This window comes from Loxodonta africana, chromosome 9, assembly GCF_030014295.1.
Source record: "Loxodonta africana isolate mLoxAfr1 chromosome 9, mLoxAfr1.hap2, whole genome shotgun sequence".
Lineage (NCBI taxonomy): Eukaryota > Metazoa > Chordata > Mammalia > Proboscidea > Elephantidae > Loxodonta > Loxodonta africana.
This window is the reverse complement of record NC_087350.1, coordinates 119311870-119327599: the sequence shown is the minus strand read 5'-3', so window position 1 is coordinate 119327599 and position 15730 is coordinate 119311870. Positions and strand designations below refer to the sequence as shown.

The following is a 15730-nucleotide window of genomic DNA, read 5'->3' as shown; positions in this document are numbered from 1 at the left end:
CTGAGCCTGCTCCCACTCATTCATTCCACAGTGTTTACTGAACCTGCTCCCACTCAGTCACTCACTCCACAAGTGCTAACTGACTGTGCTCCCACTCAGTCACTCACTCCATAAGTGCTAACTGACTCTGCTCCCACTCAGTCATTCACTCCATGAGTGTTTACTGAGCCCAGCTGAGAGGAATCAGGCCTGTGAAGGCCCTCAGATGCCAGCTTACTTGTAGAGCCACATCAGGGCCATAGGCAAGGGACTCCTGAGCAGGTGTGCACTCGGAAAGACCCCTGTGGCTGAGGTGTGGAGAAGAGATGCAGAGGCGGACAGAAGTGGAAGCACTTGTGTGGAGTGCTTGTGATTTGCCGCGTCCTGTGCCAGCGTCTCCCACAATCCTGAGGGTAGCCCCTTGAGGTGAACTTGGGCTTTAATGGGGTTCCTCTTGTGCTGGGGCAGGAGCAGCGGGGGTGGGGCTAGGCTGGAGATCCAGACGTGGGACTCACCAGCCAGGGAGTGGACGGGATCACCAAGGTAAGGAGAGAAGCCAGGGAGCAAAGCGGCCCCAAACCCAATGTGGGCCACCCAGTTCTGGGTCCAGGAGATGACCGAGAACTATCAGAGGGCCTGGGCAGGGGCAGGAGTAGCTGGGTGAGTGAGGAGCCCCAGAGGCCAGGTGAAGCAGGGGCTTCAAGGAGGCGGCAGGAGCTGATGGCTGGGGACTAACCGTTGAGTGTGGCCATGGGGGAAGGCTGTCGGGGGAGGTCAGTGCCATAACACTGGACGTGTGCACCCAGCGCCTGGCCGTGGGAGCGCCCAGGCGCAGTGGGGGTGGCTCTTACTTCTCCCCAGGTGAGCTGGCCTCCATATCTCCAGGTGCATGGGGTGGGGGCCCTGGTGACCACAGACTCCTCAGGCCCAGCCTCGGAACCCTGGAAGGGATGGGCTATTTTTAGTGTGGGGGAGGCCGCTCTGAGGAGCAGGGGGCCAGACAGACAGATAAAGGGCTAGCCTCAGGCACCGCAGGCTGGGCAGCCTCCTCCAGCCTCATTATAAGCTGCTTTTCAGGCAGGCAGGCAGGTGACGGCTGCCAGGGCAGGAAGACAAGCCTCCTCCTCCTCCTTGTCATTTCTCCACTGTCTCCCGCAAAGTGCCCTCTCTCTTTCAAAAACAACCCAAAGTTTCTTGTAGGAATAAGAATGTTACCGCCACTGGTAACTTTGCTGAACTGTTACGTGGGAAGCCTCAGCCCAGTGCCTACACCTGGGGAGGCGCGATGGGAACTGCTGCCCAGTAGAACTTTCCGGAAGCATTCCGTAACTGTGCTGTCCAACACGGTAGCCACTAGCCACATGTGTCTATTGAGTCCTTGCAGTGGGGCTAGTGCAACTCAGGAACTGAATTTTAAATTCGGTATCATTTAATAAGCTTACATCTGAAGAGCCACTTATGACTGGTGGGGCCACACTGGACAGCACAGTTAGAATTACTGACACAGAGTTTCCTCACAATGGCCCTGTGGGGTGGCATCACTGTCACCGTTTAGCAGGCGAGGGGACAGAGGCTACACAGTGGTACGTGGAGGAGCTGGACTTGAACTCAGGCCTAGCTGACTGGGAAGCCTGTCCTCCAGCGCCCCCTGCTGTTTTCTGGGGGAGGGACAGTCTCTGCCATCCCTGGTCAGTGCTCAGTGGGATCTGGGTGCCCTCCCCATCCTTGCCCACCCAGCGTGGGCTGGACAAATGCGGCCATGCCCCACCAGGACCCGGCTGCCCCAACAGGCACCACACCAGCCTGTGGCATTGCTGAGACCATGTCTGGGTCAAAGCTGCGTGTCCTTCAAACCTTTGGCCCTGGGGCAACTACAGACCCTGGGGCAGGAGGGGACACCGGAGCAGGCCTGACTGCAGGTGCTGGGTCCTGTGTGCAGCCACCCTCTGCGCCCGGGAGGACTGGAGCCTGGTGAGTCTCCAGGGTGGCAGCTGTGTGGGTGCTGGATGGGTGTTATGTAAGGATGCTGGCAGGATGCCCACTGCTGAACACCTCAGCCAGTGTGGGTGGGTGGCTCCAGCTTTGGGGAGGTGGGGACTAGGTTCAGCAGCACTTTTGGGCAGCAACAGGCCCCCCATCCTGCAGTTCCTGCTTGGATGCCCTGCGGGGTGGAAGTGGGGGCACCTCTGCTGCCAGGCCAGCACTCAGAGCCAGGCCATTCTCAATTACTCAGGTTCACTGTCGCCTCTCTGTGCCAGGCACATCAGAACAGGGTGCTTCTGGTTTAGTGGGGGAGGGAGGACAAGTACCCCCAGCATGGGAGGCACCCTGATGGGAGACATATCAGGGCTGTGGGGCCCCAGTCGAGGGGCACCCCAACCAGATTGGGAGTCAGGGTAGCTTCCTGCAGGAGGTGGCAGCTGAGCCAAGACCTGAAGGACGGTACACAGTTAAACATGGAAAGGGGAGAGGGATGGGCGCACAGAGGGCCCGGAGGACCTTGAGGTGTGCTGTGGAGACTTGGAGGGGCCTAGGGGACAGGATCCTGAGCACTGGCCCAAACTCTGCTCCTCCCGGGCTGTGCAATTCAGGGATGTTAGATTGTTAGAAAGAACATGAGGGAGACCCAGGTTCAATTCCTGGCCAAGGAGCCTCATACACAGCCACCATCCCCCGTCAGTGGAGGCTCGCCTGTTGGAATAATGCTGAACAGGCGTCAGCGGAGCTCTCAGACTAAGAAGGACGAGGAAGAAAGGCCTGGCGATCTCCGTCTGAAAATCAGCCATTGAAAACCCCGTGAATCACAACAGTCCAATTCCCAGCCAACCATGGGGATGGCACAGGACTGGGTGGCATTTCATTACGTTGTGCTTGGGGTCGCCACGAGCCAGGGGCTGACTCTAGAGATAACGGCCCCAGGCCTCAGCTTGTCTATCTGGGGCACACGGAGAGGTCATCTGTGAGTCTGGGTCTCCACAGGCCTAGCATTTGGGGCTCATCCCATCATTATTGCACTGAAAAGCAACGTTCTGATAGACTGCATTTTGTCTTGGTGTGTTTTTATTAATAGCATGTTTATTGTCCAGCTGCCTGTGAGGGCAGCAACTTGTCCTGCTCACGGCCGTGTCACCAGTACCTTTCCAGCCCAGGACCTGGCACACAGGACTGTTTGTTGATTGAGTAACTGACTGACTTTGTTCTTGCTCACAGCCGGGCCATTCTCCAGGAGGTGCTCGATGCGGACCTGAGCAATGAGGCCTTCCCTTTCTCCACCCACAAGCTGGTGCGAGCCGCTGGGCACCTGGTAGGTACCAGTAGACTGCTGTGCCCTGGAATGTGGGTGGCAGAGACCTGATGCAAAGGACCAAGCCCCAGGTTGGGGCTGGGAAGCCTGGGTGCCCTTCACAAGGCCCTTTACCTCTCTGGGCGTCTGTCCTCGGCTGCGAGGCGGGGACGGGATTGGGCAGCGGGAAACTGGAGGGGAAGCCGGGGGCAAGGCTGTGGTGGGGCATCCCTGCTTTGCCCTGAGCCTAGCCCAGGCTGGGGTCTCCATCCCTCCCAAGTGGAAAGTCTTGGTTGAGCTTCTGCCAGGGAAGGCGGCCTCGACCTTGCCCCCGCACAGCTACCTGAGCCATCCCCTCCTCAAAGGCACTGGTGGGCACGCCCTCCCAAGTCAGGGGGCACATCATTTCCCCTGCTGCCCTGGAAACAACAGGCTGTGGACAGCTGCCTAGTAATGCTCCAGGCAGGTCTCGGTCCTCTGAGGAGGGAGCTGCGCTCTCTAGCTTCCTCCCACCCTGCCCACTGTCCATGCAGGCCTGTGGGGGAGGGGCTGCCCAAGCGGAGCCCAGGCCAGCTCCCCCCAGAGCTCCACTGTCTTACCTATCTGGTGCTGCTGTAACAGAAATACCACAAGTGGGTGGTTTTAACGAGCAGATATTTATTTTCTCACAGTTCAAGAGGCTCGAAGTCCAGATTCAGGGTGTTGGCTCTAGGGGAAGGCTGTCTGTCTCAGTCGGCTCTGAAAGAAGGTCCTTGTCTCTCTGAGCTTCTGCTCCTGGGACATCTTCATGTGGCTTGGCATCTCTCCTCTCCCCTCTCTGCTCACTTGCTTGCTTTTAATCTCTTTTATGTCTCAAGACACGTCCTACACTAATACTTTGTAATTAACATAACAAAGAAAACCCATTCCCAAATGGGATTATAGCCACAGGTATAGGGGTTAGGATTTACAACATATACTTTGATGAGGCACAATTCAAACCATAACAACCCCCAACCCTGCTGCACCTCCTTCCGGAAAGTCTAGGAGCCGAAGCCCACCTCCTCAGAGGTTGCGGGCAGGGTCAGGTGCAGGGCTCCATCACACCCAGCTCCAGGCCAGGGCTTCCCAGTGCCCTGAGGTGAGTGCAGATTCCAGCTCTGGGCCCTTCCTGGGCCTTGGTTTCCTTGCTGGATCTCAGCGTCCTGCTCTCTGCTGTGACTTCTCCAGCTGCAGGGAGGAGCCACAGTGAAAGGAAAAGCAGCCGCTGTTTGTGGGGCTGTCTGCCGGCCAGGCGCTCTTCTGAGCTGCCCCTAATATGGTGGAAGGCTCTACATAATTTCTCAGCCTCAGCACTGGGCATTTTTTGTTGTGGGAGTTATCTCGTGCGCTTCAGGGTGTTTAGCAGTACCCTGGCCTCTGCCCACTAGATCCCGTAGCATCCCTAGTCATGACCCCCACACATGTCCCCAGACATGGTCAAATGTCCCCTGGGGGCAGGATTGCCCCTGTGGAGAGCCCCTGTTTGTCAGCAGGTATGTAAGTCATGGTGGCAGCCACGACAGCCAGGTGTGTGTGGTGGCCAGCGCTCTCCCTCAGCAGCAGGACAGGAACCATTGGGGGTGGATGAGGCAAGCGAGCCCCCGAGGGGCTGGATGGCCTGCCCAAGGCCAATTGCTAATGATACATAAAGAGCACACCAAAACATGCTAATGAAGTGGACTGGCCTCCAGGAGGGGATGAGCAGGCAGATAGCTGGATTTGGGGTGTACCTCCCCTGTGTCAACTTCCCACCTGCTGGTCAGGGGGCTGCTAATGGGAACACGCTGAGGTACGTGAGCAGGAGAGCAATCTTGGCTACAGTGGGGCTGAGGTCCTGGGGCACAACTCTGGGTCGTGTTGGCAGTTAACCAACGTGGCTAGGGCGGCAGGAGGAGGCTGCCAGAGCTGTGATAAAGGCGGCTGCAGAGCCGCAGGGCCGGCCACGCCGCTCATCCCCTTCTTTCTCCAGAGGCCACCCAAGGCAGGAAGCTGGGCGCGTCTCTGTCTAGCCTGCTTCCTGCCTCTTTGGTGCAGAGCTGCCTGGTTGGACCAGAGACGGTGGGCACACAGGAGTGGCACAGCCTGACCCCAGGCCACCCCAGCTGCAGCTCAGACCACACTCGCCTCCCCAGCCCCGGCCCCACTAGGGTCCATGCCGCACCCAACCTGGGCTGTGACTTGTGGAAGGAGCACGCTGAGCTGTGCTTCTCCCACTGAACCAGGGCTTGGCCCCAGCTCAGCCTGTGTGTGGCTAGGGATGTGTGAGGGGAGAGAGGACCAGGTGTGAAGCCTCCCTCCCACCCAGGCCAGGCACCCCCTCCCACCAGTGCTGCGGCTCAGACAGGCTTTGTTCTTGGACAGTCAGCTCAGCTGTCTCCATCCCCGGGGGGCCCTTTGCAGGCCTGGCCGCCTCCCCAGGCTTGGCAGGCTGCGTCCTCACCTGCAGGAATGCAGGAGCCATGGGCCAGCTTGACTCTCTCCCCAGGGTCACCGGCCGGCCGTTACTTGTTTTGTAAAAAAAAAGGATTTTATTGTTTTTAAAATAAACGCCTGTTACTCTGTTTCCAACCATGACTGTGGAGGTGAGGTGTTTGGGTCTGCAGTCCCTCAGGCCTGGGGCCAGACCTCACTTCCCAGCTGGACCTCTTGGGCACAACCGTGACCTCTCTGAGCCTTGGTTTTCTCTTCTCTGTGGAACGGGGTAGGGGTGGTGGGGGGGTGGAGGGTGGCGGAGCTGTGGAGCAGATTCCGCGAGACGCTGGCTACAGGGCGACAGTCCTCACTGTCTAATTGTAGAACACTGGGAAACTGGTAACACGTGAGTGAGTGGGTGGAAGCCCCTCCTCCCTTCCCTCCCCAGGGAAAACCATGGCTCATGGTGGTGTCGCCCCTCCTGTCTCCTTTCTGTGTCTGCATCTACCCAGGTCGGTTCAGGCAGCGTCATCCTCTCCAGTCGGAAGCCACTGCTCTATTCTCTTATAATGTCACCATCTTCTGTTCCTTTAAATATTTGCTGAGGGCCCACCTTTAGTGACCAGGTGCCTTAGTGTCCTGCGGCTGCCGCGACAGAGTACCACAGACTGGGCAACTTGTGAGAGCAGAAGTGCAAGCCGTCACGGTTCTGGAGGCGAGTGGGTCTCAGCCACGTTGACTCCCTTTCGAGGCTCTGAGAGGAAATCTGTTCCAGGCCTCTCTCAGCTTCTGGGCTGTCCCCTGAGTCTGTCTCAAATCAAAACCAAACCCATTGCCGTCGAGTCCATTCCAACTCCTACCGACCCTATAGGACAGAGAAGAACTGCCCCATAGGGTTTCCTGCCCCATAGGAATGGCGCAGGACCAGGCAGCGTTTTGTTCTGTTGTACACAGGGTCACCACGAATTGGAAGCAACTCAACGGCACCTAACCACATAGGGTTTCCCAGGCTGTAAATCTTTGCAGAGGTAGACTGTCACATCTTTCTCCAGTGGAGCAGCTGGTGGGCTCCAACCTCTGACCTTTTGGTTAGCAGCCAGTGCTTAACCCCTGCACCGCCATGGCTCCTTTGAGTCTGCCTAGACACTTCGAATTCTCTGATCCCAGAGAGAGTTCCATATTCTCTAAATGAAATCTTGCGCTGGCTGAAGAGTGTGTTGATGACACAGCCATCAGTGTGAAGAAGCTCTGGGCCGGGGCTGGGGCTGGGCCAAGTGCTTAGAGGGATCAGCTGGAGTCGAACCAACCAGATGTGGGAGGAATGCGTGTGTCTGTACGGTCAGAGGCCTCTGGTCAGGGCTGCCCAGGATGACCAAGGGCCAGGAGCCACAGACCCAGGGCTGGGCCGGGAGCAGCAGGTCATGCGGTGGGTGGGAGCAGGAGGCAAAGACCTGGGTGGGGGCAAGGCCAGGTGTGCAGATGGGGCAGGGGCGGAGCCGGGAGCCTTAGACCTGGGTGGGGTGGGGCCAGGAGCTGTAGACCGCCAAGGCCAGAAGCCACAGGCTGGGCTGGGAGTGAGGACAGGAGCCACAGACAGGGGTGGGACAGGGAGGTGAGAGGAGAACCCTGCCAGATGTGACCCACACTCACACAGAAAAGACTGTTGGGAGATTCCTGCTGAGCTCTGTCTCCGTTTTGCAATAATTCTTCTCTGAGATGTTGGATCCGTCCCAGGCTTCCATGATCCTTAAATTCCTCGAGGAAGAAGAGGGCGGTGGGGGAGGCTTATTGTCCACTTGAAGCCAATTGACCAGCTGTCCTTGCTTCCCAAATACTTGCCTCCAGGCCAGCAAACTTCCCTGTGGAAATGCTCCCGGCCGTCTCCTGTAGCTCAGCTCGGCGGTTACCGGGGAGACTGTGTTCCTGGGCCTCAGAGGATGGGGGCCGCCCCCCACCTCCCCCAGGCAGCAGACGCCGGCTGGAAGCTCATTATGAGATGGGCGATAAAGCGATTTTCTTCTGAAAATTAATCTTGGGTCCAAAAGAAATTGAATTTCGTTTCCTGACGATGTGAACTCTCGGCCGTGGCACAGTTAGGATTCGATTAGCTCAGGAGGGAACATCTCCTATCCGCACACGTTGGATAAACAGTGACATGCCAGGCAGGACGTGGGGAGGCCCATGAGTTTCACGGAGCGTGCATTTGCCAGTTGGGTGTCAGCCGCTGCCTAGAAAATCACTTTGCACAGTCTTCGCGAATTTGTCATGGCTCTAAGAGCCACGAGAGGCTGTCGCAGGTTCTGTGGGTGCAGTCGAGAAAGCATGTGGCCAGAGCCCGTGGCATCTGTTCCCTGCCACTGTCCCAGGTGTCCATGGAGGGGACAGTGAAAGCTTCTTGCCATGGCAGTGTAAGAACCAGTCTTTGCTGGAACAAGGCTGGTGGGGCTCTGAGTGTTCCCGGGGCACGTGCTTAAGACCCAGCCATTCCAGAAGCTCATCACGGCGTCATTTCTGTTCTCAGCACCTGTCAGGGGACCAGGTCCAGGGAAAGCTGCCTGTCCTGACTGTGTAGACCCCCACTGTAGTCTCCAGAGGGCAGAGTGGGCACAGACAGGTGTCTTTCTATGACTCCATGGGCGAGCTTTCCCCTCCGGAGCGTCTGGGGATGTCCTTAGGCAGATCCAGCGCTCTTGGGGTTGGAAGATGAATCGAGCGTTGGACAGTTCCCACAGAGCCCGTCAGATCCTTGTAGAGGCTCATGTTTGAGAATCACATATTTTGTTTATTCTCATTCTTGGAAAATTGGTTTCTAATCACTATCCCCGGCATCACCACCATCACCACCACCATTATTACCATCACCGTCACCACCACCACCACCACCACTGTCACCACCGTCACCACCACCATCATTGCCACCGCCATCACCACCACCATCACTATCACCACCATTGCCACCTTCATCATCACCATCACCACGATTGCCACCAACACTACTACCACCACCATCACCATCACCATATCACCACCATCACCACCACCACCATCATTATCACCGCCATCACCACCACCATTGTTACCATCACCGTCACCACCACTACCATCACCACTGTCACCACCGTCACCACCATCACCACCACCATTATTACCATCATCACTATCATCACCATCACTATCACCACCATTGCCACCAACACTACTACCACCACCATCACCATCACCATATCACCATCATCACCACCACCACCACCATCACTACTACTGCCATCGCTACCACCATCATTGCCACTACCATCACTGTCACCACCATTGCTGCCACTACCTTCACCACCACTACCACCATCATTGTCACTACCATCATCATCACCATCACCACCACCTCTACCACCACCAACTGCCCATCACCACCACCACCATCATTATTGCCCCACCACCACCATCATTATTGCCCCCCCACCACCACATCACTGCCACCACTATTACCACTGCCATCATCACCATCACCTCTTTCAGTCATTACCATCACTACCATCATCATCACCATCACTACCATCATTATTCCCACCATCACTGCCACCACCATTACCACTACTATCACCACCATCACAATCGCCACCACCACCGCCATCATTGTCACTACTATCACTACCTCTGTCTTAGTTATCAGTGCTGCTGTAACAGAAATACCACAAGTAGATAGCTTCAACAAAGACAGATTTATTCTCTCACAATCCAGTGGGCCAGAAGACCAAACTCAGGGCATCAGCTCCAGGGGAAGGCTTTCTCTATCGGCTCTGGAGGAAGGTCCTTGTCATCACTCTTCCCCTGGACTAGGAACTTCTCTGTGCAGGAACCCTGGGTCCAAAGGATGTGCTCTCCCCCCGGCACTGCTTTCTTGGTGGTATGAGGTCTCCTACTCTCTGCTCGATTCCCTTTCCTTTTATCTCTTGTAAGATAGAAGGTGGTGCAGGCCACACCCCGGAAAACTCCCTTTACTTTTGATCAAGGATGTGACCTTAGTAAGGGTGTTACAATCCCACCCTAATCTTCTTTAACATAAAATTATGATCACAAATGGAGGACAACCACACAATACTGGGAGTCATGGCCTAACCAAGTTGACACACTTTGGGGGGACACAGTTCAATCCATGACATTCCACCCTTTGGTCCCCAAAAATTCATGTCCTTGTTACATGTAAGGCACATTCACACCATCATATCATAGCAATAGTCTTACATCGACTCCAAGTTCAGAATCCAAAAATTCCTCTTCATCTGTGAAATCTAGCGTACAAATTATCTGCTTCCAAAGTACAATGGCAGAATAGCATAAACTAGACATTTCCATTACAAATGGGAGATATTGGACAGAAAGAAGGCGTAACAGGCACCTAGCAAGTCAGCAGAACACATTACATTAGTCCTCAAGGTTTCAAAAATAACCCTCTGTTCTCTGAGACCATTTATACAATGGTCCTGTCCTCCAGTCTCTAGGTATTGGCCACACTCTCTGAATTCTGAGTGGAAGCCGCTTGGCCCTGGGCTTCAGCTCTGCCTTCTAGGCCCGCTGGGACGCAACTGTGCTTCCTTGGTTTCAGGTGCACTATTCTCCTAGTCCATCTGGGTAGCGACTCCATCCTTAGAAACACCAGAGGCCATGTCCCCACCCATTGAAACTCCAGAGGTCATGGCCATACCTTTTGAGACTGAGGCAGCTCAGCTTCCTGTGTTCCTTGTCACTTCAGCTTCTGCTTCCTGGTTTCTTGGCCTCTTGGCTATATGGGCCTCATGGCCACATCTGCCCTACTGGGGCAAATGTTCCAAAGCTCTGTAGACTCACTAATAAGTGCATGGAGGCACCCCACTCCACCAGTAAACTTCAGCCGGAAGGTACTCAGCTCTCTCGCTCCGTGGGTCGGCAAGCCTAGCTCCACTGATAAGTGCCTGGAGGTGCCCCACTCCACCAGAAAGTCTCCTGCACCAAGGCACTCAGCTCTCTCGCTCCGTGGGTCAGCTCCAGTGCTGTCTGGAGTTGGTCTCCTGGTTCTGCTGCTGCTGGTCCTCTTCTGCTGCCAGTCCTCTGCTGCTGCTTCTCACCATCTGGACCGTCTCTGGTGTTAACAGTTCTCCTCACGTCCTTCTGAGTCCTCTATCCATTCACAGTTTCAAAACCAATTCACATTTTGGGTACCGGTTAAAGCGGCGCCCCACTCCCAGTACCAAAGTCTCCACCATCACCCGCATCACCCCCATCACCACCACCACTGCCGTCACCACCCCCAGTACGCTGCTACCACACTGTGAATAATTCTCAATTCATTCACATAAAAAGCGAGCTATAAAAAACAAAAGAAAAACAAACCCATTGCTTTTGAATCAATTCTGACTCCTAGCAACGCTATAGGACAGAGCAGAACTGCCCCATAGGGTTTCCAAGGAGCGTCTGGTGGATTTGAACTGCAGACCTTTTGGTTAGCAGCTGAGCTCTTAACCACTGCGCCACCAGGGCTCTGTAGAGGGTTTGAAAAATGAAGATCCACTGAATCCACCACCAAGAAGAACCTTCTTTTGTGGGTTCGAGGTCTTAGGCTCCTGCAAGCATATGCTCTGATCCCTGCTCACTCATCCCCCATATCTGTGTCCCCCTGGGAGTCTCAAATATTTAAGGGTTGACTGGGTTTGGAGGGGGTGCCTGGTGTGTTGGGGTGTGGTTATACAACCAAATGCCCTGGAAACTTGTGAAACAGCCGTGAGCTAATGTGATGTGAAAAGGTTGGACATGTTGCCTGCGTCTGGGGACAAGTCTGCTCAGCCCTCCTGCGGTGTTTACTCTCAGCTTGTTCTGAGTGACACACAGCCAAGAGCACCCCACAGGAGCCCTTTGCCTCTGTGCCCTGGGCTCTAGCTGGCCTTTGCACCAAAGCTGGGGCAGGTGACCCAGCATCTCTTGGGATTATGAATTCCCAGCCTTGAGGAGCATCCAGCCTTCCTGAGAGCAGGCAGCAAGTTGGCCACACACACAAGCTAACATGGGGCTCAGTGATGGGCTAAGCATGGCACCAGGCCCCCAAATCCACACTTTGCTGAGAAATAATCAAGTAGGCCAGCCAAGGGCAGGGAGGGTGGATCTTGTACTGGTGGTGAACTCAAGCTCCACCACTTACTAGCTATGAGGCCTTATTGGTGTGTGCTGGAACCAGCTCATACCTGCTCACAAAAGCCAATGGTTGTTAAATCGTTGGTAGCTTGAAATCAGCCATGATGGGAGCATTTACACTACGTGAATTGGCGAATACTACAAAACAGCTCTCCCACCCCCCAAGAACCAGTGAAATACTTTTCAGCACATCACTGGGCCTTGGACAAGTGACAACCTCCCTGATCCCGAGTTTCCTTATCTGTAAACTGAAAGTGCAACCAGAAAGCACCGTGCCTGGCTCTTGCCAGTGATTCCTTTGTGGGGTGCTCCGACGGACCCTATGAGGGAAGTGCCAGTATCATTCCAGGGTGGGAGAAGAGGGAGCGGAGACCCAGAGAAGACAGAGGTCAGTTGGCAGGCATACACATGGGGCTCAGATCTGGACCCAAAGCCTGTGCTCTCAGCCACTGTGGTACCTGCTGCCCTTGGGTGTCCTCACACCTCAGGTGTCCAGCTGTGAGTGCCAGGGGGCTGGGCAGCAACCTCTGTACTGGGGGGCCCATGCTTGGGGGCTAGGGGGATGGTTGGTCATGGATGCTATGGGATGGATGGCTACGAGCCTCATCCTGCCCTGGGCTGCCACTTCAGTCTGGCAGGGCCAGGGACAATTGACCACATGCTGAACTGATGACCCTTACTTACCGCCCACTCTGCACAGGGCCTGGGCTGAGGGCTTCCTCAATGACTCAGTCCCGATCCTGCCCTCAGGGGTGGGTATGTCTTGAGTACTGTCTTAGTTATCTAGAGCTGCCATAACAGAAATACCACAAGTGGATGGCATCAATAAACAGAATTTTGTTCTCTCACAGTCTAGGAGGCTAGAAGTCCAAATTGAGGGCGCCAGCTCCAGGGGAAGGCATTCTCTCTCTGTAGGCTCTGGGGGAAGATCCTTGTCATCAATCTTCCCCTAGTCTAGGAGCTTCTCAGGCTCAGGGACCCCAGGGCCAAAGGAAACGCTCTGCTCCTGGCACTGCTTTTTTGGTAGTATGAGGTCCTCATGTCTCTCTGTTCACTTCTCTCTTTTATATCTCAAAAGAGATTGATTTAAGACTCAACCTAATCCTGTAGATTGAGACTTGCCTCATTAACATAATTGCCTCTAATCCTGCCTCATTAACATCATAGAGATAAGGATTTACAACACGTAGGATAATCACATCAGATCACAAAATGGTGGACAATTGCACAATACTGGGAACCATGGGCTAGCTAAGTTGACACATATTTTGGGGGGACACAATTCAATCCATGACAGTGAATTACATGTATACCCATTTATTGGTACACATAGAGTACCATCAAATACTGTGGCCCACGTAACAGATAATAAAAAATGAAACTCACTTGATATATAAATCGGAAGTTTTCGTTGGATAAATATTAATATTTCCAGTATTTTTGGACATTTACTATGTTAGATGATATTAAATTATTACCCACATTGGCATTATATTAAATGCATGCTAGATTGTGTCTACATGTATGCCAAACATATTTTAAAGTTAAAGTTAAAAATATTATTTTTTACAAAACTTAGAACGTAACTCTGTACGTAGATGTTGTACAGTTGAAAAGTAAATTGATTGAATTCATTGCAGCTGTCGACTTATTCAAGTTCCCTCGATTTTGTGTGTCATCTGGGACTGGAGTTCCCATTGGTTGTTTGCGAGGATGTGCACAAGAGCATACCCTTGTGTTTGTATCATGGCAAAGAGCATTACTGGCCCTCCGGGCTGGAGTTGCTGGATCAGCAGACGTGGATGTTCAGGGCGGTTCTCTCATGATGAATCAGAGGCCTGCTATCTATTAACATAATCCATACTCGCCCAATAATTGCTCATGTTGGATCCAGTTGCATATGGGGTGAATGTAGCAAGAGTTAGATCTGACAGCCCATCCCCACCTTTTTTTTTTTAGAAAGGCATAGTATACTCCCAAGGGACATGCCGAGAGAAGGAGTTTCAATTACACGGGAGGGGACCATAGGAGACAGATGTCAACGAAGGTGTTGAAGTGGCAGGGCCTCACAGCTCAAACAACCTTGTGCGTGGGTGCCTTCGTGACCCTTCGTAAACTTTATTTCTGGCTGGCAGTTTCTCACACACTGGAGCTGGTATCGATTTCATCTAGTGCCCTGCCAGTTCCCTTCCACTGCGGTGCTCGCTTTTCCTTGTGTCCTGTCTGCTTGGCATCTGTGGGCCTTTGCCTTGGACAACTGGTGCCCCTGTTTTGTTGATGCCTTAAGCACGTGCTTACCTTGCATATTGGGTAATCCGTCCCTGCTTAGGGATGATCCTGGCCATCTCCTCGTGGGTGGGCACTACGTGGCCATTTGAGATCACCTGCCCCACAGGCCCTCCTAATCCTTGAGGCTGCCCATGGGCTGGGGCCCAGCAGACAGTGGACCTTAGCACCCAGCAGGCCTAGGCCCAGCAGACTGAATCACAAAGGCCCAATCCAACCCTGTATTTGCAGAGCTACATTTGTCTGCCGATACCAGGGTGCAGAACTCCAGGAAGCATGCTGGTCCATGTGGTCCGGCCGTTGGATTTCCCTAGCACCCTCTTAGCACCCGCGTTGTAAGCCTCATTTCAAAACCTCCGTTTCCAACCTGGATGCAGGGTCAGCCCCAGAGAGGGTGTGCTGAGCAGGATCATCAAGCCACCTTGGCTGCGGACCTCCCCCACTAAATCCTGCCGCCCCCCACTGCTGTTCCTGCCTTTGCCTGGTTCTCCCTAATGGGTGTGCACCGGGCCAGCTGACCTCTGGGGGCAGCCTGGACCCCGTACTCTGAGAGGCTCTGGCTGCTCTGCCGCTTATTCCCTGAACTACACCCTCTACAAGTTCTGATGGCAGAAATCCGTGAACGGTAAACTCTCTGTGTCTGAAGACTTCATTTCACTCTTGCTTTTAAAGGGTGAGAGGAGCCCCAGTGGCCCAGGGGTTAAAGCACTCGGCTGCCAACCAAAAGGTCGGCGGTTTGAACCCACCAGCCACTCCTCGGGAGAAAGATGTGGCAGTCTGCTTCTGTGAAGATTTACAGCCTTGGAAACCTGATGGGGCAGTTCTACTCTGCCTTATAGGGTCACTATGAGTCAGAATTGACTTGATGGCAGTGGGATTTTTCTATTCTTAAAGGGTATGGTTCCTAGGTTGCCTGTTATGTTCGCGCTGGGCTTCGCAGACGTTATCCTACAGTCAAGTAACAGAGCCTACTTTTGCCAGGAGGCATCTAGAGTCCACCTCAGCAGCTTCCAGCTGCTTTCTCTCAAGCTGTTTGTAAGACCTCTCCCTCCCTGTCTCTGTCTTTCTCCCTCTGACCTTCTACAGTTACCACAGGTTTTCTAGGCTGGGGTTCGCTTGTGATGAACCTGCTTGATGCTCATTGTAACTCTGCAGTCTGAGGGCTCATGACTGACCATCTTCAATTCTGGGAAATCTCTGCCATTTTGCTTTAACATATTGCCCCTCCCCCGTCCTGTCCGGTGCACCCTCTCCAAGCTACTGTTGAACGCAGGTCGTGTGCCTGCCTGGCCTCCTTGCCTGGAATCTGCTCTCGAGTCCCGTCCAGCTCTGTGGTGAGGTCCTGTGTTCCAGGCCGCCATCTCTCCCTCTGGCTCCTGTCCCCATTACCCAGAACCCCGAGAAGGTGCACATCCTTCCCCACTCATGGGCAGAGGGTTTGAAACAAGCCTGGCGTGAGGCCCATCCATTGACCTCCCGTTTCCTGTGGCTCTGTCTCTGACCACTGCCTGTGGCTCCTGTGAGGACATGGGGCTCCATCTTGCATGGGCTTTGCCTCTGGTCTGGGACCCTAAATACCATCTGAGCCAA

The 15730-nt window shown here is 54.3% G+C and overlaps 1 protein-coding gene across 13 annotated transcripts in view; it reads left to right on the top strand.

The window, feature by feature from the left end:
• Positions 1-15730, top strand: part of SARDH (sarcosine dehydrogenase) — a 75633-nt gene that overhangs the window by 49098 nt on the left and 10805 nt on the right. For 10 of the 13 annotated variants that reach the window (XR_010322879.1, XM_064290612.1, XM_064290614.1 and 7 more), the window contains one exon: positions 3190-3283. Coding sequence is in view for 12 of the 13 variants with exons in the window: in XM_064290612.1 (XP_064146682.1) it covers positions 3190-3283 (94 nt within the window). In the remaining variant the exon portion in view is untranslated. Of the gene's footprint in view, positions 1-3189; positions 3284-5252; positions 5935-7540; positions 7701-15730 lie in introns of those variants that run through there. The other 3 variants (XM_064290619.1, XM_064290616.1, XM_064290618.1) reach the window with 3 other exon arrangements.